At 33.0% G+C, this 23,892-nt stretch overlaps 1 protein-coding gene across 1 annotated transcript; it reads left to right on the plus strand.

Moving 5' to 3' along the window:
- Positions 1-22,581, plus strand: LOC106066001 (ubiquitin-conjugating enzyme E2 H). Its single transcript, XM_013224947.2, has 7 exons — positions 1-143; positions 1,125-1,201; positions 3,413-3,487; positions 7,230-7,269; positions 9,640-9,692; positions 15,026-15,154; positions 20,316-22,581. Exons 1-7 carry the CDS (start codon positions 91-93, stop codon positions 20,432-20,434), a joined length of 546 nt encoding a protein of 181 aa, XP_013080401.1. The 5' UTR covers positions 1-90; the 3' UTR covers positions 20,435-22,581.
- Positions 22,582-23,892: the final 1,311 nt, after the last annotated feature.

Consider the following 23,892-nt stretch of genomic DNA (forward strand, 5'->3'; position numbering starts at 1 on the left):
TAACGTAATCCCTTAGCAGAAGAGCTCCGCCATAGCTGCTGTTGTTGTTTTGGAAAGTCCGTCTAGTAGTGAAGATAAAAAAGTTTTAAGATGTCGTCCCCAAGTCCTGGGAAGCGTCGAATGGACACAGACGTAGTTAAACTGTATCCTTTTTTTTTTTTCTGTTACATATACTTGATGATCAAATCTAGATCAATGAACCTCTTTAATTACTAGAGTACTCTAAAAGATCTTATGATGACTTAGTTATTGGCATAATTCATAATCATTCTTGATTCTTAGTTCTATCTAGACTAGTGACTAGATAGAAGATCTACAATAACAAACTATGATCTAGCCCTAGCACTGTAGCAGCTGCTTGTTTGTAGGACTCGGATCTTATTTCAGAATTTAAACAAGATTGAGAGTTAGTTCTTAGCTTGTACTTGTAGGTCTAAATTAGTGTAGAGTTTGGTATTAATAATTTCATTGTTTATCAAATGATCCAGAACCTAAAAAAACATGTTAAAAAAATATCAGTCCTACTATATATCTAGATCTTTCTAATCAAGACGCAATTTCCACCCTTTGCCTTTACTCACCAGACTTACCCCCCCCCCCAACCTTTTCCGCCATCACTCTTAAAAAACAACATTGGACTTTTCTTCTTTGTTAGCTAAACATTAAAATTTACTAAAGCTTTCTTTATATTACATACAGGAAAATACAAATATTAGACTAGTTCTAGTTTCTGCATCAACTAGATTTTAGATAGTAAAGATCTTTTAAAATGTGCATTTACTCAGTTACTGAACCTAGACTAGACATTGAGTAATAAAAATTGATGGTAAAAATTATAATGTAAATCTATACCAAAATATCTAAAACTAGATCTAGACCTTAAATCATTTAAAAAATTTAATTCAGGATTCTGGACCTCCAGGTCCAGGTTATAGATCAAGATTTTTCAAGTCAAATGTGAATGTTGGCTGAGTATGGTTGCTAACTATAAATATACAGTTGCTACACAGTATAGATTGCCCAAAATTAAATAGATCTAGATCTATATGAGATGCCTACAAATTATTTACTATTATATTATGTTATTGATATCATTAGAAAGCTCATTCCTTGACTTAATTCAGCATAGAAAGTAAACATGAGGTCACTATTCTTGGTGGTCTCAATGAATTCATGGTTAAATTTTATGGCCCTTCAGGAAGTAAGTTTTTTTTTCTTATTTTAATCAGCTTAGACTAGACTTAGTGTTTAGCCTGTACATACAGTTGTAATCTGTTTTATGCACCAATATTACTATTAATCATAGTGTGCCACAGCACACCACTCAGAACCAGACATTGTTTTGAAGTGATAACATAGCTCTTTCCAAGTATGGAAGCTGACAGTAGTAGATCTGTTTGTCAAAGATTGAACTCTTTGTCCAATCATCACTCATATTGTGTTGTTAAACATCCTCATGTTCTCTGATTCCTTTTAGCTGAGTTGCTTGCCTAGACATTTTTACTACAAATAGTGACCAAAGTGGAGATTTTGGTAGCTCAACAAAAGAGGAAACCATACTCAAGGAATTGGATGAGCTTAGTTACTGGGGCTTGTTTTGGTTTGAGGTCCTTTAGAGCTTCATCTAATTCTTTCATTTTCAGATTTGCTGTTTTCCTGGATTTTTGCTTGGACATCTTTAATTCTGCTTTCATTGATTTTTTTTATGACCCACACTTTGAAAATATTTTATTTTATTTTGCTGCTTTCTTGACCTTTCAGGGGTTGGTTGTCAGTTTCTATAAGTATGGGAGTTGATCTGTTTTCTTCTTGGTTTAGGAATTTTCAATGTGCCAGAGCTTGTTGCTATCTACACCTACAATTAGTTGTTCAGTTTTTTCATGCCAACTTCTCCTAATAACATGAGCTTCTTTTAGTGTTATATAATTTTTTAAGCTAGGGTTATTTTCTACTGCGTTTCTGGCTTCTACAAGGGCATTGTGGAGTTGTAGGTAATAACCAGTTGCGAATATAATCTTTTTTTGCTCCTCCTTAGCTGCTAGAACGATTCCTTTGACGAAAGCTGAGTATGATTCGTTCACCTGGTTTGATTTACAGTTTATTGATTAGATGAATAGGCTCTAGTTTGCTGTTTTGTAGTTCCATCTGGTGATAATGGAGTTTTGTGTTTTGTAGGCAGTATCAATACAGATAAGTATAGGCCTGTGGTCACTTGTGGCTTGCTGGTCAGCTACATCTCTTGTGCATTTTTTTTTAGATATTGTTGATTGCAAAGTCTAGATCTGGAGTGGAAGATGTTAACCAGGCTCTTGAAAAGAAGGTTGGTTTATCATCAGGCTTATTTGACAAGATAAGACTGTTTTCTGCTTTCCATTCTTCTATTTCTTCTCCCTTGGCATTGAGATCTGGGTAGCTCCAGCTCGGAGAGTGACTGTTCTTATCCCCTATAACCAGTAATTCTTCATGGTTGTTGATTTGTATGCATTTTTTATTAAGTTCCTTGTCTAGGGGCAGTAGCAGTTGTAGATATTTAGGTTTCCCTATGGAAGAATCAGCTTGAGACTAAGTTCAAGCCTATTGCTATGACATTAACAGTGTCTATATAGAGGGCTCTCTTTCTCTACATGCAAATTAGTTGACAACTACAACAGCTAAGGTCACACAACAGTCACATCATCAACTGGGAGGAAAAATATGCCTGCAGAGAACAGTTTGAATAGCTCCAAAGAATGCAAATTCCTAGCAATATTTCACCCAACATTTGCAAAGATATATACTTCCACCAAAAATGTTGGAGAGAACATCTAATAGGAATAAATATACTTAAGTGTTGAAACACTACTCTGTATACTAATATTCTTAATGCACTTAGTATGCACCAACCAAATTTAAAGAAAAACTATACCTATTACAAGTTGTCCTGTCATAATTAACATGTATTATCTTATCTCAGAACAAGACAAAATATGTTATGGAAGCTAAAAATAGGGACTAGTAAGATACGACCAACTATGTCTTTCTAAGCTGGATACTCTATCCAGAGGTCTGAATAAGACACTGGCACCAAAACAAACTCCCCATAGAGCAAAAACTATATGCCATATTTGGGAACTACTGCACAGATCAAAGCAGATATAGGACTACTCATTGAACCCTCCAACTTATAAATGAGAACAAAGAAGAACTGTGCTCTTGCACACAATTCAAATCTGTGCCAAAAGACATTGCTATGGAGCTCTGCCTAAGTATACAAGTGTTGAAAGTAAACCAGTATGTATGTTCAATAATCTAGTCACTCACATTTGTAATTAAGCATCTTCAGTGTGTCCCTTTCATTGAGTTGCTTGCCTTAGATGATATATAATATTTATAAAGTTTGTTTAATTTGTAGTTATAAATTTGATCATTTCAGCTCCATATGAAGGAGGGGTATGGAAAGTTCGAGTAGATCTACCCGATAAATATCCTTTTAAATCACCTTCCATAGGTAAGTGTCACATTGTTATTAGATCAAGATGAAATTTTGCAGACAAGAATCAATAAAAAATTAACAATTTGTTAATTAACTATTGGTAATTAATTATTTTGTTTAATGTCTCAAACAGGTGAAAGAAATTGTACTTGAATGATGTGATGGTATAAGCTGAATTAGTCCCCTTTATAGGTTGACGCTGAAATTTCGCACAATTATTTCTTTTACCTGACAACACAAGAATCAATAAAAAAATTGACAAATTAGTTAATTAACTATTGGTAATTAATTATTTTGTTTGGTATCTTGAACTAGGAAAGAAATCGTACTTGACTAATGTTTGTTTGTAAAATGTTTTACATGTTTCGGATGTTCCTTCAGAGTTGAAGATAATTACTTCCTAGTCCAAACCTCCCGCAGGACGACGGGGGATGGGAGCGGGCAGGGTTTGAACCCGGGACCATCGATAAATCTGAACGACAGTCCAGCGTGCAAACCGCACGACCAGGCAGCCATCCTAATGTGATGGTATAAGCTGAATTATAGGTCGACACTTTAGAGTTTGAAGCTTAAATTAAATAACTATAAAATCTTCCACTATCATAAGCACTTTGCTAGCACTGTGGTAGAGTTTTAGCTTGTGGAGGCTTATGCACTGAGTCTGACTTCAGGCCATTCCACTTTTTTTTAAAAATTATTTAATTATAAATGTATTAAAAATGTGATCACCCAAATACCCTCTCTCTTTCTCCCCCACTCTTTTCCCAACAGGTTTAGGCAAGTGATAGGATCATAGCTTATTGAGAAAACTAAAAGCATGAAATAGCGCTAAACAAAATCAATTGGTAAAAATATTTTTAATCGCACAGATTTCTTATTATTATAAGTCTAGATATATCACACATTTAATTAGATGACTGATCCAAACTAATTGATACAACTAAGCTTAGTATAAGCTTTTTTTTTAAAAAAAAAAGTCTTTTTATATTTTTCTTGTTTCCTATGATAATTCCAAGTAAACTTAATTAACAATAATTGCTTACAAATGCATAGACTGTCTAAAAAATGACAATTATAGATTTTCTGGTTCTGATAAGCATAATAATAAAAATGGCAATGTCTTTGATTATGAAAATTAAGAATGAGTGCAGTGTTTCAGATACCATGCGATATGCATATTTTTTCACAACTTATGCAGACAAAGCCTTTGTCTGCCAGAGGTCTAAATAAGTTTTCTTGTTGTCTTCTGCCCCTATCTTCTACAATAGCTTTTCTTTTGGCCTCTGTGTGTCATCTGCTGCCAGCTACTTTCTCTATGCCAGTGATAAGCATATATCTTTAAAAACTACTGAATTAATCACTTTTGCACATTTTTAATTTTATAAACCAATTTCTTTTTAACAGTTTATCATATCTTTTCTTGTAATTACAGGTGTTTTTTTTCCCATCAGTGAATTCCCAGACTATTCCCCCGCCCCCTCTCATTTTTCAAAACTTCCAATAAAACATTTGAAAACTCTCCCACCCCTTTAGACATAAAGGTTCTTTTCTCCTGGAAATTCTAGTATTTCTTATCTCCTTTTCCAAATTCCTTTTCCTACATTCAATTCATCCTTCTGTTTATAAGTTCTATCCAGAAGTATTTGGTAGGCTTTGTGCTGCTTTTTGGCTGTAACCCTTTTTAAAATTACATCTTGTGCATCTTAAAGTTCTCCCTCAAAGTATTTTTGCCTGAATCCCCTGCCCCCCCCCCCCCAATACAATGGCCATCATTTAATTGCTCACCTCCCCACCAAAAAGCAAAAAAAAACTTCCCATAAACAATTTCTGATTATTCTTTGGTTTCTCAGTACTATATCTTATACTATATTTTATATTGCAATATTTAAAAATTGTAATATTACCAAAGCAGGCTTCTTGGTACCCAAACATGTTTATGAGTGTTATATTATCACAATACACTAACAATACTGATGTTTAAAAGTTACACTCCATTTTTTATTAACAAGGAGAGAACAATCAGCAGAGACTAATACACAGTGAATACACACTACTGACACACTTAAGAGTAAACTTTGAACATGTGAACATACTGAACAGTAGAACAAGGGAGACTACAGGAAAACAAACAAACACACACTCAACATACATAAACATAAATACACATAGAAATGTTACAATGAGTGACTTAATATACAGATCTATATACATATATTTTCTTTTATTTTGCTACAAATAGAAATCACATCTAAATCTGTGTTAACTTAATTAATGAAAAAAATAGCATCCTTTTTAACACTATAAACATTTATATAAAGCAAAACAAATTATCATAGTATGTTTTAAAGAGAACAGTTAAAAATAGCATATTTTACAATTGCAAACAATGAAGTTCACTGTAAAACCTGCTTTAGCCAAGACAAAGGAAATGATGCAAGACAGTCCAACAAGGAGAAAAAATTAAATTATTAAGTGATTCTTCACATGCCAGTAGCTAATAAATTCTGAATGAAAATTATCAAAGTTGGAAATCTTTCTTTTCAAAACAAGAATGGACCATTCAGGACAAGAATTAAAGGGAACCAGATGTCAGAAAAGATATAACACTATACCTGATTTAAACAAAATACTTTATTCTTAATAATCTACTCATTCAATAGCAAGAAGATTATCTTGAAACTAGAGAGCTAATTATTAACAAAGTGGTGGCCAAGCTACATGTGCTTTAACTTTTTCTCTATGGAAATCTGATAATGCTATTGAGCAAGCTCTCTTCAGATCAAAGTAGCATGGTATTTCAATTGAAAAAGGAATAAGAAATAAGAACAAAAAATGTCAAAATGACTGAATTGCTATTTAAGAAGATTGAAAGTGACCAATGCGATAGCAGATATAATTTGTGGTGATTCAACCAAAAAGTCTTTTATTATAGACAGATAATCAATTCTTAATGTCATTTTAAAAATTAGTAGCTGTTGTTATGGCACGATAATGAATTTGGCAGGAAAAGTTATATGTTTCATAAAGAGGGAAATTTTTGATCTAGAGATAAATGAAATGATGAATTAAAAAACAAGATTAGGATTTAGGAAGTAAGCAAAGAAGACTTTTGGCAGCCATGGAGTAAGGTCAGCTTTAGTAACTGAAGTAGAGATTTAGCTTGATGACATTCGATGGTTTCCTTCTTATTTTTGAATCTTGGCCTAAGGTACTTTGCTATGCTGCTGCATGTAGTAAGCGTGGTCGAGAGGCTAAGTATGTTTGAGCTTGGCTTGGCAATCTATGAAGGGGGCTCAAGGTTTGACACCCGACTCGAGTTGTTTGCTGAGCGTCTAAAGGCAGCATGAAAACCTTCTCCCAGATACCCCCTCTTCCCCACTGGTCCACAACTGAGATTGGACCATAGTGCTCTGAGCATGCTATAAGCATATTAATTATTATTATTTATGTCAACTCAAAATCTGAAACAATTACCTTGCTTAAGAAAGTGAAGGAAGCAGATAATGCACTAGAAGAATCTGAAAAAAACTAACATTAAGCTATCCAAAGGCAGTGTTCTTAGAAGAACAGCAGAAAAATAATCTGACTTATTAGGAGTTAAATTTTTTTTTCATTTTGTGGCAGTATGCATTCTTTAGGGGAAACAAATGTCAATAGGTCTATCTTTAAAAAGTTAGAATGTAAATAATTATTTCTTAAAAACTATTTATATGCCTCTACTTTTAATGTCAATTTTTGGTTTTGTTTTTATCTTAAGGATTTATGAATCGTGTATACCATCCCAACATCGACGAAGTGTAAGTCATTTTGTTTGTTTTATATCTTGTTTATATTGTTACGAATCTCACTAAACAGGCTCTCTGCAAACTGCACCAGACACCACCAATTTAAAGAACTTGACAACTCAGGGCTCCAAAGTAACGTAACACTTTAATAGTTGGATAAATAACAGCCAATACTGTCCAATTGGCAACACGTACACTGTACAAATATCTCTCCGATAACACCGTTCCGCCGTATCAATTCTTGCACTGGCCTCTCCGTCTCGTTCCGGGCTGGCTCTGGGTTCAACAGTTCCGGACTGACTTCACACACTATCTTCGTTGTGTCGGACTCGATCACAGACCAAGATCAAGACGCCAGTCATCTCAACTGTACTTGACAGTACTCCGCACTGAACCGTCGTAATGCTCCGTACAGAACCACACCGTTGAACTGTGCTGTAGTGAACCTTCTGTCGTGAACCTCTTTTCTGAACCGTCTTGACTGCGTCGCCTCCGCTCTTATATAGGGTCCCTACTGGCCTTCTCGAACCGGACAGAACGCCGCTCGACGTTTCTAGGTGGTCAGATGACTACAACTCTCGTGACGCTCCTGAGCTCTTGTTCACGACGGCGATCTTTCCCGAACTGTCCTGTTGACACTCGACTCGGCTGACCGTCGTAGCTCGTCACGGTTGACCGCTCGTCTAGCGCTGGCCTGGGGCGATTTGCGTCGGCTGACTACACACACACCACTACCCCTCTCTGTGCCACCACCAAGTTTATAACAATATTTTAGGTCTATTGACATTATATGTGATCTTAATATTTAAAAAAATATCTTAAATCATTTTTCATTTTATTATTGTAAGAAATGGGACACTAAGAGTATTGTTATAACCTTGCAATGCCCACCACCATCCAAGCTAGTGTAGTTGGTGTGCTCTATTGACATTGTTTATATTGTTATAACTCTGCCATGCGCACCGCCATCCAGGCTTATGCAGAAGCTGCGCACTTCTAGAAACCAGACTAGGAAGGATGTTTACATTAGGAAGAAGAGAACAATTTCTGCCTAAGTCTAGAACCAATATGAAGATGCTGTGTTCAAGGCAGATGTCCTATGTGTTTGTCATGTCTCCATGTAAATAAACATCCATCTCTCTTTGAGTTGCTTTCATTAAGTTATTACAATATGAGTAGCTTGTCATGTGTTAACAAAGTGTGTAAATAAATTCACTCATGAATCTGTCCTTATAGTGTTGGCGTTGTTTAGTTAGTATAGAGTTCCTAGTTTAACACACACTGATAGAGTCTAGACTAAGAAAGGATGTTTACATTAGGAAGAAGATAACGAAGTTTAACTGATGAAACTATGCTCAAGGCAGACATTGTTATTATGTGTTTGTGATGTCCTGTGAATAAACATGTTATATTCATTGAGTTGCCACCCTTAAGTTATTACAGTATCATCTGTTAACTCACAAATCAGAATAAGTATGCATATTGATGAAATAATGAGTTGTTTTTTTTTAATATGAAATCTATTGAGCATAAATCATTAAATGAAAATTACTTCATACCTTTACCATGCCATGATTTAACTTATTTGTATCAACATTTACTCTTCAGTCAAATAACTAGTTTTCTTGTCACTCTTTATTTCCATTGAAAGACACAGTAAAGTACTTCAAAACTTTTTTTAAAAGGTTTGCTTTACAAAAAAATCAATTGTGAAGAGCTTTTTTTTTTAAAGGCAAAACAGTATTCCGAAATGTAATAAAGCAGGAAATAAAATATGAATGTACCAAACCAAGTTTTTATTAATTTAGCTTTTTAAAAAATAAGAATGGAACATATTTTTTCCTTACTGCCATGCTACAAGTATTTATATTTGTGTATATTTATATACATCTTCTGAATCAAGTAACTAAGTGACATTTAGTATGCACTTTAATAGTGGTCCCTCTCTCTGCCTAGCTATCAATATTCCAAGGAATGTTTTCATCAACTCAGTTGCAAGAACTGCTGAAAGAAAAAAAACAACATATGTTTTTTCTCCTAAACCTTTTGCATTGCTGTGCGTTAGGACTTTTGAATCAGAGTGACCCCTGTCCTAGATGAATTCTTTATTAGGTTTATGAGCCATCCCACTGAAGGTTTCCATGACATAAAACTTAAGCAGGCCAGGTGCTGACATTGGTTGTCAAGTTGTTAAGAAAAACTAAAAAATCAACAACTTTTAAAGAGCATATTACAGTACCTACTTTTTAAAAAACTTTAGCACATTTTTGTAAACTTAGAATGCATTTCTTGTCATTGCTGCACTGGTTTTGAATGAGCATGCTTGTTATAATACTAAGTTTGTCCATTTCTAATCAATTCTTCTTATCTTTTTGTCTTCAGATCTGGTACAGTTTGCTTAGATGTCATAAACCAGGCTTGGACTGCTCTATATGGTAATGTGAATATGTATATCTTAGTTTTGATTTAACTTTTTATCTCCATTATTATTTTCCACATATGGGCGTTATTAATTTTTCCACCCTTTCTCAGTGAGCTACCATGCTTTGATTAAACTTATAACTTTTTTTATTGTTATTAGAAAATGCAAAGATTTTATAGAAGCAAAGGAGAATGCATGCCCTTTTCGTATGACAAATAAATGTTTATGAAACCAAAAAATATAAATAAGCCTTTTTTTTAAAAAAAAAAAAAAAAAAAGCTTATCGAAAGGGGAAAAACTCTGACCCTTAAAACTATATCAATAATGTACAAGCTATTTCCCTTATTTAATATCAAACAAAATAATTAATTACCAATATTTAATTGACTGATGGAATATTTTTGTATTGATGCATGTTTTGTTAGATAAAATAAATAATTTTTAAAGTATTAACTTGAGTGGAGACAGAGCATTAACAATTATTTAACTTTTTGGCTCTGCAACAACACACAGGACATTGATTTTAAAAAAGGGGGAAAAAGTCGAACCAACACTGGGGGCAATGCCTGTTTAAAATTTATTTTTTTCGTTTATATTTCTCCAATTCATGTTTTTTATTGCTTAATTTTTTATCTAGAATAGTTTCCCTTTGCTAAACATCCAGAAATTCCTTCATTTAACATGTTTTTATTTTGTACGAAGTTTGTAAAGAGATTACATTTATTTTTTCTGTGTCCGTGTTTTTTTAACATGGAGCTTCAACCAAGGCCATATAACATTTGTAGATCTAAATATTTCTTTGATGAAGAAGTATAATAATTCAGATGATAGTGATTTTGTTTCATCTGATGGTGATATTGATAAATCTAATTAGAGTAACGTACGTATATCGAACAAGTTAAGCTCATTCACCGACATTTTTTATGTTTGAATTTGTGTATCTCCGTAAAAATTAGACCTAGAAAAAAACTGATTGTATCTGTGAACTCCTCATCCATTTTTCTTAAAAAGTAGACATGTTTTATTCTATTACTACTCATAGTTAAACTTATATTTGATGTTAAAGTGGGTCAGGTTGATGATTTCAAAAGCTTAAATTATCTAACACTTTTTTACCTTTATCTTATCTTATCGAACATATTAAGAACTTATCGAACATACGAGAAGTATGGTGTTTTAAAAGTGTTATAATCTTAAAATTTTGTGAAAAGTATGGTGTTTCAAAAGTGTTATAATCTATTTTTTTTTTTATTTATATGATGTTCTTTTTACGCCATGTCAAGACAGACAGATTTTAGTCATTTTCACATGGTCCACATCTAAGGAATCTATCACTGATCAGCTCTGCTTAGAAACTGACGGTGCTAAGCCCAGTAACGCATTACCGTAGTACTTATTTAGGTCTAAGCTATTTTGAGACATATATAATAAGGCCATTAATAAATTAAATCCAGATATTATTTATTTGAGGGAGAGCCTAATAAGCTTTGGTAGCCAATAGATAATCCCGCCCTCCCCAAGTCATTGCAGGACACAACAGTTTACTTGGTTGACCTAAAAACAAAACATACGGTACGCGGCCCTACATAACTAGCCGCCGATCTAGCACGCTCAGTGTATGTAACAGCCCAAAAGTCAGTGCTAGATATTTTTCGATCTGGGCGGGGAAGAGGGGTGCTGAAAAGCTATGGTAGCTTGCGAGCTGTGTTACCTATAGATGTAGATAGATCCGCCCTCCCTAAACCACCTGGTTGACCAAAAAAAAAACACCATATTTTAGAGCATGCTTAGTATTTGTCACACACACACAAACAACATATCTATATATCTATCATGCCTAGTGTTTGTGACCTAATTAGCGGCTTGACCGTAGGTACTCGACTGATGGCCCCTCCCCCTTTCCCCTCAACATTGTTCTTACTACAACTTGAACAATGTTTTGGGGCTGTGTTGGTGGCCTGGTTTACACCTGTGTGTTGGGCTATCACTGACCATTTTTTTTTTTTTGTTGTGTGTTAGTCTGGTGGCTGCGTTTGGATTGAGTCTTGAAATTTACGTTGTTACTTTGCACTGAAAAAGTGTGAATGTTGGAGAGTGGAATTGCGTAAGAAGAAAGCGCGGGTAAGGGGGTGTAGGCAGAATAAGAGAGTGGTCAAATGTGTTATTGTTATTATTTTGAGTATTTGTGATGTTTCAAAGGAGTGTCTTTGCAGGTCATTATGAGCTTTATCATACTTTATGGTAATATATATATATAGACCCTGCGCCACACGTCTAGATCGAGAAGCACAACTAACTTTGTATTTGAGGCTGACGTCACATTTTAATGGTCGATCAATTATTGATCTCTTGATACAGTGTCTTGACTGTTTCTCTCCCCCCCCCCCCCCTTTTTTTTTTTACCTACCAAAGACATTTTTATTTCAAAATACCAAATCTACATTTTATACCTCCCCCTTAGCCCTTTCGTTTTATTATCTCTTCACATCAAGCACATGCGCTATAGGTATTTGTTTATAACACATTAATTCAGAAATTAATAGAATGGGGCATCTGAAAAAAAAACACAACTGGATATATTCTAAATTCATTGTTCCTGTGTTATATTCTGAATTTATTGTGCCAGTGATATCACAACGATGATAATAGCATCAAACTATATCTGTCATAAAATCAAGCTTTTAAAATGGGTACAATTAGTGCATATCGATGTAAATCTATTTAATTAGAAAAATGTAGCACATTTACGGTAAACCACAAAAAGCTGATACAAATTGTAACACATGGGTAATTTATATATATACTTTGCATTACATTATTTAAAAAAATAACAATTAAAAAATATATAATTTAAATATTTTTGTCTTCTTTGGGTTATATCCCTTTGATGTTTATTTTTAACATTAAAATGGTGTTCGATATCTTACGAAGCTGAGATTGCTTATATAAAAACAGCTATTATCGAACACCCCCTTTTTAAACCTCAATTTTCATGTTTAGGTAGCAAAGGACACTTTAAAAAAAATAGTTGCAAATATTTCTCAGCCTGATTAGAAGCGTATTATATACGTTTTGTTGAGCTGAAGCATCATTGACATTAAAAAATACCCTTAACCTGAGACTCACTTCACTCTTTCCAAGAGGTCAAAAAAAGTGAAATTTTTATACCAATATTACCAATGCACTTTGAATATAAGTAAAAAAAATGATCCTCGGGTGAAAATGAAACTAAATATAACTTAACTATAAAGTAATGGACGATGCACAATAGGAATGGACTAGTTTCGTCATAATCATCAAAATAAAGGAGAATTTTAAAAAATACATTGGGGTGTTCGATAAGTACCTTAAAACGAAGGTGTTCGATAGATGTAAGTTACTCTATATAGTCTAGATCTAACAAAATTAATTTATAGATCTACCCTAGGTCTAGATCTAGTAATGATGACGTTTATCAGCTGATGAAGCAGCTCCACCCCCAGCTATGTTCAATGTAGATCTAGAACTAGTTTAGCTGTCTCTACATCATCTAGATCTAAATCTTTTCAGATAGAGGTAGATCTCTAGATCTATCTTCTAGGCACTGAAACAGATCAATTTCAGATTTGTTACATCAAGAAATTGGGTTGTCAACCTAAACTTAGTCAGCACTATTGAGCTGGAATGTTGTGTTTTTTTTCATTGACAATCACATTGTTGATAGTCTTGTCAGCAAAATAAATAGCTATGCTGACCATTTCATTAAATTGAACAGCCCTGCTAGAATAAGATCCATTTTCACAGAATGGAGACATATAACTATAAAGAAAGACAGAGTATGTAAACACTGTAGGTCAGGGAGAACGGTTTATGTTTGCGCTGGATGGGAGTCGAACCCACACATTCATATTGACTGCTTCCATGAATATCGCAACTAGAAGGAATATTTATATACTAAGTACATGAAGAACTTAAGAAGAAAATTTAATAAATATATATGCTGTACAGTTGGACTAGTTTTAGGGTAAAAGTTTTTTGTTCCAAGAGTGTTGCTTTTTTTATGGGCTTTTTCATTAAAGTAGTGACATTGGATTATTAGTTCCAGTTTATTATTTTTTGCATCTATTGCTGTTTCTTCTATGGTGTTCAGTAAACAAATGGATAAAAATGAAAAAAAAAAAGCTATTTGGATTCAATTTAAACAATAAATTACTTGTAACATGCACATGGATGGATATTTTCAATGTCAGTTGGTGAGTTTTTCATTTTTAATTTTTATATTCAAAACCCAAAATTACAAAAACAACATCCATTTCTCTTTAATTCTATATCAAATTTATTATTTTCCAATAATAAATAAAAAAGTTATACAAGTTATATCAAAGCAAAGTAGTGCACTCTGAAATGGCGGAAAAATTAATTCCGTCCAAAGGTGGAGAATAATTCCGAAGTAATTCCGGAGTCAAAGAGTTAATGGGTCTAAACCCAACAAATTTATCCATATCTGTGAATAGTGAAGGATTAGTTTTCCTTGTTGGTATCAAATAAAATAATTAATTACCATTAATTAATTGACTAATTGGTTACTTTTTATTTTTTTGATTCATGTCTTGTTTATGCCAATCAATAATTGTGCAAAGTTTCAACTTTATCCGAGAATCGTGTTGGGAGAAATAATGTGTACACACTTTTTATTTTAAATTCTAATATTAGTTTATGAAAATTGAAAATGTCAACTTCTGGCTGTGGACAAGTCTTAACAACTAGACTAGAGCTAAGTAAATATATCTATATATATAACACATTTAAAACATACAATGGAAGTCTTTACCTAATTATATGTCACTACCATTGGAAAAATGAAAACTAACCAAATGTGGACAAGTCAACACCTCTAGCTATAGACTAGATGTTGGAAATATATTGTGATCCATATAAAAAATATTATTTTTTACAATATTTATTCATATTATCACAAAATTTTATGTTTAAAACATTTAAAAACACATAAAATGATAGTCTTGCATTCATTATTCCATGTCGCTACCATTCGAAACATCAGTCTAAGAGCCTTTTCAAGCTCCCACTCTTTAAAAACATCTTTGTCTGTAAAACCACTGAAATGTCTGGCAAAGGGAAACTATTAAAGTTAGACTTGAATGCAATTAAAAACGTATATAGGGAAGAAAACAATAATTTTATAGCACCAAATAAGCCATCTTTGATTTGCATATTAAGGCCAGGTCTAATCAACTCAAGGAGAATTGTTACACAGACCAAGACTTAAATGTAATTTTATTTTTAAAAAATAGTTATACACTTATGAAAAGCAGATGATTTCATCTAAAATTACTCTTTTATTCTCAGATCTGTCCAATATTTTTGAATCTTTTCTGCCACAACTGCTCACCTACCCAAATCCAATAGACCCACTCAATGGTGATGCTGCAGCTTTATACCTTCACAAGCCTGAAGAATACAAAAAGAGGGTTCGAGGTAACTTTCATTTACAAGTAAAATATTTAGTGCTTGTATTAGTGCACATCAATGGTTGCCATAATCTTTTTTTCATGGGTAAGTCAATTTATTAAAAGAAATCAAATATCATTGTCTTTTTTCATCTCTGATATAATAATAATAAATATTTTTTTTTCCAGTGACTAAGACTGAAGTATAAATTATCTTGTACATTTAATTTCCCAAATAAATTTATTTAACAATTCTATGTAGTAATAAACAGAAAAAACAGTATGACATTTATAAATAGGCATATGTGATAAAAATTGTGTGAAAAAATATTAATTCCGGCAGAATGAGAAAAAAATTATGGCCTGGAACTAAAGTTAGAATTTAAAAATTATAATGTTCACTATTTGGAGAATATGTATGTGCCTTTGAAAAGAAAGTAAAATTAAACAAATAGCAACTATCAAGATTCGAAATGATAATTATTTGAAACAAAAAAAAAAACTTCAAGTCCTTAATTTCTAGATAGTCCCCTAAATGACACCAAATCATATTTCTAAAAATGTCTAGATAATATCCTAAAAATAAAACAAAACTTATCTTTAACCATACTGGCTGTATAAGTTAGAAACTAAATGCTAGAAATCTAAATAGTTGAGTGATAATTTGTAGAGATGTAATGTCTAATCTGCGTCTGTATGATTTGTACTGTTCAGCAAATAGGTTGTGTGTTTCTGTACGCGTCAGATTACTTGCGAGCTCATGGCTACAGACATGCAGACAATTAACATAAAACTCCACAAAAAGAGTGAACAACCAACAAGCATATAAAGAAGTATAATTGTTTAATTCACAACGGGAGCAGTCTAGTCTCAGTCACTATCACGTACAATGTTATCTCTATGAAAGCCTAGTCTCAACTGTGTGTTTAATCTATCTAAAGCTACAGTCTAGCTTTGGATTAATGTCGTCACACTTATGCGTTCACTATCAGTCACCTAAAGTGCATCTCTTCATTGGGGGCAGGAATCATTCAACCAAGTGGAGCTTGATCACATGGCACTTTTCTAAATCCATTTTCTGTTCTTTCTTAAAAAAAACTTTAGTTTGTTCTTTAAATTATTTGTTCATTGACCCAGCTATTTAAATGTTATCAGGTCATATTTTGATCCGGCCGAATAGTAAAAATTTAGTACTTACATTTCTATTAATATGTATAAAATGATCCATTAACCCTTAATACGCGTGTGGTAGTTTAGCATCTAAACATCAGAATAGTAATTCCATTTTGTATAATAATAAGGCTTGCTTTCGAGTCCGAAGATTAATGAGGAATGCTACGCAGCTCCAGCTGAGACCTACATATTTAGCCACATCCAGGGCTAACCATTGTCCACCATCTGCGTCTATCCTCTGCAGCGGATTTTCCTTTGGTCTCAAATGTGTATCCCGCGGCCTTTGTGAGTGACCTCCAGCTGTCTCGTTCTGAGGTCACATGCAACCAGATGCTCTCTTCTGTGTCAGCTAAATCAAGTTGGCGCCTAAGATGGCATTTCTGTGGGGCACCTCTGTTGCATCAACCACCTTTTAGCTCACCAAAAAAGACTACTTTTGGCATACGTTCGTCCCCCATACGGGATATGTGCCTTGCCCAGACCATAAGAAGTCCCTCTATACTGTCCATACCGGCGTTCGCAAGGACATCGCTGTTTGTAGTGCGGTCTTGCCACCGTATGTCCATAATGGAGCGCAAGCATCTTTGGTAGAAGCGCTCAAGTAGTCTTATTTGCTTTCTGTATAATACCCATGTCTCAGATCCATATAGAAGGGCTGAGTCTACCACCGCTTGATAGACGTTGATTTTTGTAGGCAGGCAGAGCAATTTATTCCGCCAAACTCTCGCCTGAAGGCATCCAAAAGCACTACTGGCCCTGGCCAGATGGTTATCAACTTCCCTTTATAGCGAGGCGTCATTTGATACTATACTTCCTAGATATATAATAATAATAATAATAATATAATAATAATCTTTATTATCCGTAAGGAAATTTGTCTTACAATTTGTGCATTACACCAAACAAAAAACATAATTATAAGAAACCAAAGTGTACATTCTCACCACACTCACTCATAATTTACATGTGACAAAGTTTATACCAGATTGTTCTTATTTAATGATTTGATTGCCAGGGGAACAAAAGAGTGTTTGTGTCTGTTTGTCTTTGCTATCAGTGTCTTGTATCTCTTTTGTGATGGTAAAATCACAAAATCCTGACACAAAGGGTGATTCTTTATTTCGGGGATCTTGTTAGCTTTTTTAGAGATGTTTGTCTCAAACAACTGCCCAAATGGGGTTTGTTTTTTGCCAATGATTTTGCCAGCAGCATTGAGGATTCTATTAAGTTTATTCCTATTTTTAATGCTCAGATTGCCATACCAGGCAGTGATATTGAAACTGAAAATATTGCAGATGTGAGCGTGATAAAACATAGCCAAAGCCTTTTCGCTAACATTAAACGAGGACAGTTTTCTTAGTAGTCGTAATCTTTGCTGCCCTTTTTTGCTGATATAATCAGTATTTGCAGTAAAATTTAGTTTATTGTCTAGGATAGTACCAAGGTATTTAAAGGTTTGCACAAGTTCAATAGTGTCTCCAGCTACAGAAACAATATCATTTTCCTTCTTGTCCCTGTGAAAATTGATTATCATTTCTTTGTTTTTTTTTACATTTAATAATAAAAAATTATCTTTACAGTATTTTTCAATGTGTTCTAATTCTTTGAAATACTCATTTACGTCTGAGCTCTCTGAGAGCAGGGCAAGAAGAGCCGCATATGAAGTGGTCTACCACGTTAGGGGGCTGTCCATTTAACAGTGATCTTTGGGGCTAAGTAGGTTTTATTGGGTGACTTCTGGAATATGATTTCTGTTTTCCCAAGGTTTATAGATAAACCAAAAGAGGCGGCAGCGTACGCGAATTCGTTGACTGCAATATGGAGATCATGTTCATTGTGAGCTAGCAGGTCGCAATCATTGTCATAGAGAAGCTGTTATGACCCTTTCTTTTGTTTTTGTATGGGATAGTAGACGTCGAAGATTGTAAAATAGATCAACACTTTAAGGGTTAATATCTGTTATTAACGTTTATCTTTTTAAAAAATAATGTGCTTAAAAATATATAAGTATGAACCAAACATCTTTTATTACAAAGACAAGGTGTGTTAATATAAATAGAAATGAAACTTTACATTATAAATGGGCATTAACATACATAACAGCAATGACTGTAACATTTATTTACTTTGTTTGTCTTAACCTTTGAGTGGGTCAGTTAACATGTTCTATTCTTCAACTACGTCACGCTGACCAAACGTCTATCTAGCTGTGTGGATTTATTTCCAAAGGTAGAGATGAACAACTCCCACCCCTATTATTTGTTTTGTCCATCACATTGAGTTCATAGATAGACAGGTGACCACATTAAGAAATAGGATGGATGTAATGTCAATATGTTGACACTGTCTAGTGGTCATGTCTTGTGAGGAAACTGATTTTGATCTTGAAGAAAAATCTTAATTAGGGGGCTGGACTTCAACTGGGTAATGAGTTTACTTACTTTAAGATAAATCTCAATTAGGGGGCTTTATTTCTTTAGCCTATGGATGGATGAAAGCAACTTGCTAAGACAACATATTGACATTGTAAATGTTGAATTACTTTTCTTAACGTGTTAATGTGTTAACTTCAAATCTTAATCCTGCATTGAGTGTCTTGATAACCATATTCTTAATAATTTAGGAGTGTCAGGTAACTCCTTGTTATTACTGTTATTACTTAAGATATGTACTTAGCCACTATCACTATCAGATCCTAGATGCCAGTACCAGAAGCTGTTTGTGGCCTTAAAAACACAAGCCTGATGACCAGTTGATGGTCTGAAATATATGAACTTGTACAACTACCCACTATACAACCCATATTGCACTTTACCTTTGAGAGTGTTACATTAGTACAATATACATCTCTCAGTTAAACAAGTTAATCAGATTAATTTGTAATATGTTAATAAATGTGGATCAACTTTAATTCATCAATGAGTTTAAAAAACAATAAGGTGAAAAATAAAGAAATATACAATAAGCTATTTAGTAGTTTTGCAAAATGTACACTATATAGCTATGTAATAGACATGTGGGTATGGTATCTGGCTCCAGCAGAATATCCAACCAAATCCAGTGTGTTCAGATAGAGCTTTTAACCATGTTATCGGCAAACTTTTGTAATTTCTAGAACTAATGGTTTCCTTATCTTAGCTCATGAGATCTAAACTGTGCTAAAAAAATAAGTACCTTTTATAGGATTAAAGCACCAGATAAGTAATCTTAATGTGTGTATTTCAAGTAATTCAAACATGACATTTAGAATTAGTTTATTAAGTCTCATTTTTAAGCTTTACTTTAATTTTACTTTTGAAAAAAACTATTGGAAAACAAGTTAAATTAACAAATTTGACCAGCTTATAGTTTCTTTCTTACTGATCTAATGTTAAAAATAATTCTTTCATTTTGTTTCTCCATCTTTAACTGACAATGTCAGAGTCAAATGAACAGAAATAAGCATTTCTGTATATTAAGATAGCACAGTTTCTTATGTTTTATGATTTAGAGTTTCTTTGCGCATATAACATGTTGTAAGTCTAAAAAAATAGACTTCATAAAGCATTGGGTTGCCAAAAGTCTTCACCTGAAGAGTCATAAGTTAATTATTAAGTTAAAGCAAAATCTTATTTAAGATTGTTTTAAATGAACTTTATTTTTAAGTGATAAATAATAGAAATGAATTTGTATAAATTAGGTTGACCATACAGTAAATGGTGTGATGTTTCGCCTTTTTGTTTTGTATACAGAATTTGTTAATGCCTTTCTATAAAAGAACACATTTTTTTAAATAGGTTACTCCATCTTTATGTGACATGTAGGCATAAATAGCCACCCTTTTTAATACTAGTCATGATACCTGACTAAATATAGGAAATAAATTTATTTTTAAAGATGATTTATTTCATTGCATTATTGACTGGATAAAAAATAAAGCTTAAAAATTTCAAGTTGCTCGAAATGTAAAAAAAACGCACAACTCTATTTAGTCTATACTTAGCTTATATTCATTCCAAACATATTTTTCTCTATAGACTATGTACAGCGGTATGCTACAGAAGAAGCTCTTAGGGAAGCTGAACATGCCTCTTCTTCCAGCGAATCATCTATGAGTGACTTTTCAGAAGATGAAGCTCAAGACATGGAATTATAATAGTGGGACTGTGACCCTTGTGTGGGGGTCCTTTCACTTAGCCTTTTTTTTTTTTTTTTTTTTTGTTAAATTGTACAATCCCTTAAAACTCATAATGTATATAGGCTTGTGTCCCAAAAATAACATTGAGGGTTTGTCCATCTGTGACAGTGGAAACATTAAATTGATTGAAATGTATCCCTTTTAAGAATATTAATTATTTATTTTTATCTATAATACTAGTATTTTTAAATGTATACAAAAAATATGAAACTTGTTAATTAATTTTAAGGGCATTATAAATGGGAAAGTTTTAAATAATTGATTTCTTTCTTAGAAAATAATGAGCCATGAAAGATATAAGTTGTATCTATTGTCACAGATGGTACTGAACTGTACATAATGATTGGTCACGTTTGTTTAAAAAAAAAAATTCAAGCAAATTTTAAAAAGTTAAATTGTTGCAGTTTAAGGAGTTTTTTTTTGTTTTTTTTTTTGCTAAGTTTTTATTTCAAACAATGTGTCTGTTAGATTTTGTTGTTGTCTGTGGGTTGTAGGTGACTCCCTCCAACAGTAACATTGTCAATCATTGCTTTGTGAACAATGCTGGAAATGAAGCTTTATTTACCCCTATGACTTGTGTAATAGTGAGACATTGGGCCTTGTATAGTAGTTCAATGTTGTTCTCTCAGTTTTTACTGAATGATGCAGTAAACAAGATTATAGATCTTATTGATTGTTGTTTTCACATCACATCTTATTTTTTCTTGCTTATCAGTAGTAGACTGAAAATATATTGACCATGAAGTATGACATTTGTTTTGTTTTTTTTTCTTTTCACTTTATTTACATTGTCTCTATATCTTAACACTAATTGTGTATTTATATTTCTTCATTGTAACTTTTCAATGTTTTAACTTTATAAATCAGCAAAAAAGAGTAGCTAGTTCTGAGTTTATGATGCTACATGTCTGTCACTTTTGATCAATAGTTGTGTTTAAAATGTATTTGTTTTTCATTGTTCTCATGTCAACCAGTATCTGTATGTATTCACCCCATCTAGTTGAGTGTCAATATGTCCTTCAATACCATTGGTTTGCCTGATATGTCTTTCATTTTTTGTTAGAGCTTTCTCTTGCTCCATTAAGTGGACGCTGAAGGATGTTGAATGGCCACTCTTACATTGATTTTTGTATCATTTTATTTTTGAGTTAAAGGTTTAGTATACTTTATCAGACTTTAAATAGAGGCCTTAAGTTTTAAATCCAAATACATCTTTTTTTTTTATTATACATAATTCATTTAAAAAGGAATTTATTTCAGTATTAACTATTACAAAAGAATTCCCTATGACTTTTCTTCATTTGAGAAATGGATAGTAAAAAGAAACCCAAACTAGTTTTGATTTGTTTCATTGAAAGATCAAATTAGTTCAATAAGGATATTTCATTTAGGAGCCATTTCACATCCATAGCTATTTTAATCAAGAGTCATAGTACATGTGCTCTGTTTTAATTTTGTCTGTATTTTTCAAAGGTCATCATTGTAATTGCCTTTGAAGTGTGTCTGTATTCCTACAACAGGCTGCCAGTGTCACATAGTTCAATGGCATAATTCATTCAGATGTTTCACACATTTGCCTACTTTTTCTTTTTGCATGAACCTAACTCAACATAGCATCAACATGTGTAATGATATTTGTATTTGATTATAAGATGACAATACTAAGAAAAAATCCATTTAGGTAATTCACAGAAACCCCATCTCCTTTTTCTAAACTAATATTGGCACTATTTTTGTAGCTGTTCCATAGTTCACAAGCTGAAAACACTCATGTAAATCTGTTAGAAATGATACTATTTTTTTTATAAAGAAGAAATTATTCTATAAGTAATTTCTATGTTCTTTTTGTTTTGTTTTATTTTCTTTTTAGCCTTATTAGTTTTTTTTTGTTTTTATTTATTTTTAAACTCCTTAAATTTTTTAAACCCTTTTTTAATTTTAAAGAAAGCAATGTCTTATTACATCAATATATATATTTGACATTTTGTTTTCATGCACATTTCATTGTCTTTAATATGTCATGGACATTTTCATCATCTTCATAGAAACAAAGTCTATATAATTATGCACCTGAAGATCCAAATAAACTTTTCAGGAATTAAAAACTTTTATAACTTTTTTCAGTTTGCAGAAATTGTTATACTATACACTTGTTATACTATACCCATGGTCAGGATGTAGTTCAACTCTAACCTTGATGAACTTAGGACTCCAAATTAAAAACAAAAAAATACTGATAACATTCACCTGCACAATTTAGTGAGTGTGGAAAAAATAATGGTGTCAAATTTTAATATAATACTGGGGGGGGGGGGGGGGGGAGCGCTGAGTGGCTTCACATCTCTTGTGAAGTCAGGTTTTGGATTTTCAGGGCACTCCTTAGTCCACTCAACTCTGATGGGTACCTGACTTTAAGTTGGTGGAAAGTAACTTTTATGGTCTTAAGTATGTTGATTTGTCTTTCACTTACATTGCTTCTAATATTTTTACAATTTAAAATCAATATAAAAACATCCCTAATTTTTACTAACTGTTAGTAGACCAACAAGATGCCATTTCCTTCTTATTTCTCCTTTTTAATAACCATGTGATAATGAATGATGGGCGTAGCCAGGTGGGGGGGGGGGGGGTCGGAATTTAGTGACAGAATTTTTGCTTTGATTTTGTTTATTTTAGGTTTTTAAGTTTAAAACCCCCTCCCAGGGGGTTTGAGTTTACAACACCCTACCAGGGGTTTTTGAGTTTATAACCCCCTACTAGGGGTTTTTGCAGTTAAATCCCCCTCTTCTATAAAACAAAAACAAAAAAAAGAAAATGCAAATGACTATCCCCAAATTCCAAGAGCACAGTTAAGGAAGATTATGATTTTAAACCCCCTCTTCAGTATAAAAAAAAAAGCAAATTACGCACTCAAAATGTTATGAGCGTAGCTAAATGGGTTTTGACTCAGTTTCGAGTTTAAACTATCATTCAGCGGGGTTTGAAGCTAAAAATACCTCTTCAATTTGAAAAAAAAAGCAAATTACACACTCTAAAGTCTATGAGTGTAGCCAAAGGGGTTTTTAGTTTAAACCCACCGCCATCAGGGTTTGAAGCTAAAAAATACATCTTCAATTTAAAAAAAAAAGCAAATTACGCACTCAATATGCTATGAGCGTTGCCAAAAGGGGTTTTGAGTTTAAACCCCACTTCAGAGGGGTTTAATGCTAAAAAATACTTCTTCATAGCCAAGCCAATGGAGGGGTTTTGAGTTTAAACCCCTCTCCTACAGATGACTGTTTTAAAAAATTTAAAACCCCTAGAGATGGTTTTGAGATTAAAATTCCCCTACAGAGAGTTTTGATGTGGAAAACCTCTATCTTCAATATTATTCTAAAGTAAACTACAGTTACCAAGTTCAGTGACCGTAGCTAAAT

Source organism: Biomphalaria glabrata, chromosome 4, assembly GCF_947242115.1.
Source record: "Biomphalaria glabrata chromosome 4, xgBioGlab47.1, whole genome shotgun sequence".
Classification (NCBI taxonomy): domain Eukaryota; kingdom Metazoa; phylum Mollusca; class Gastropoda; family Planorbidae; genus Biomphalaria; species Biomphalaria glabrata.

What these genes read in the sequence shown, in the direction of transcription:
- LOC106066001 (XM_013224947.2), top strand. Translation starts at nt 91, where the DNA reads ATGTCGTCCCCAAGTCCTGGGAAGCGTCGAATGGACACAGACGTAGTT. An exon ending in GACACAGACGTAGTTAAACT is followed by an intron (nt 144 to 1,124) that starts GTATCCTTTTTT and finishes GACTTAATTCAG; the next exon opens with CATAGAAAGTAAACATGAGG. An exon ending in TTTTAAATCACCTTCCATAG is followed by an intron (nt 3,488 to 7,229) that starts GTAAGTGTCACA and finishes TTTTATCTTAAG; the next exon opens with GATTTATGAATCGTGTATAC.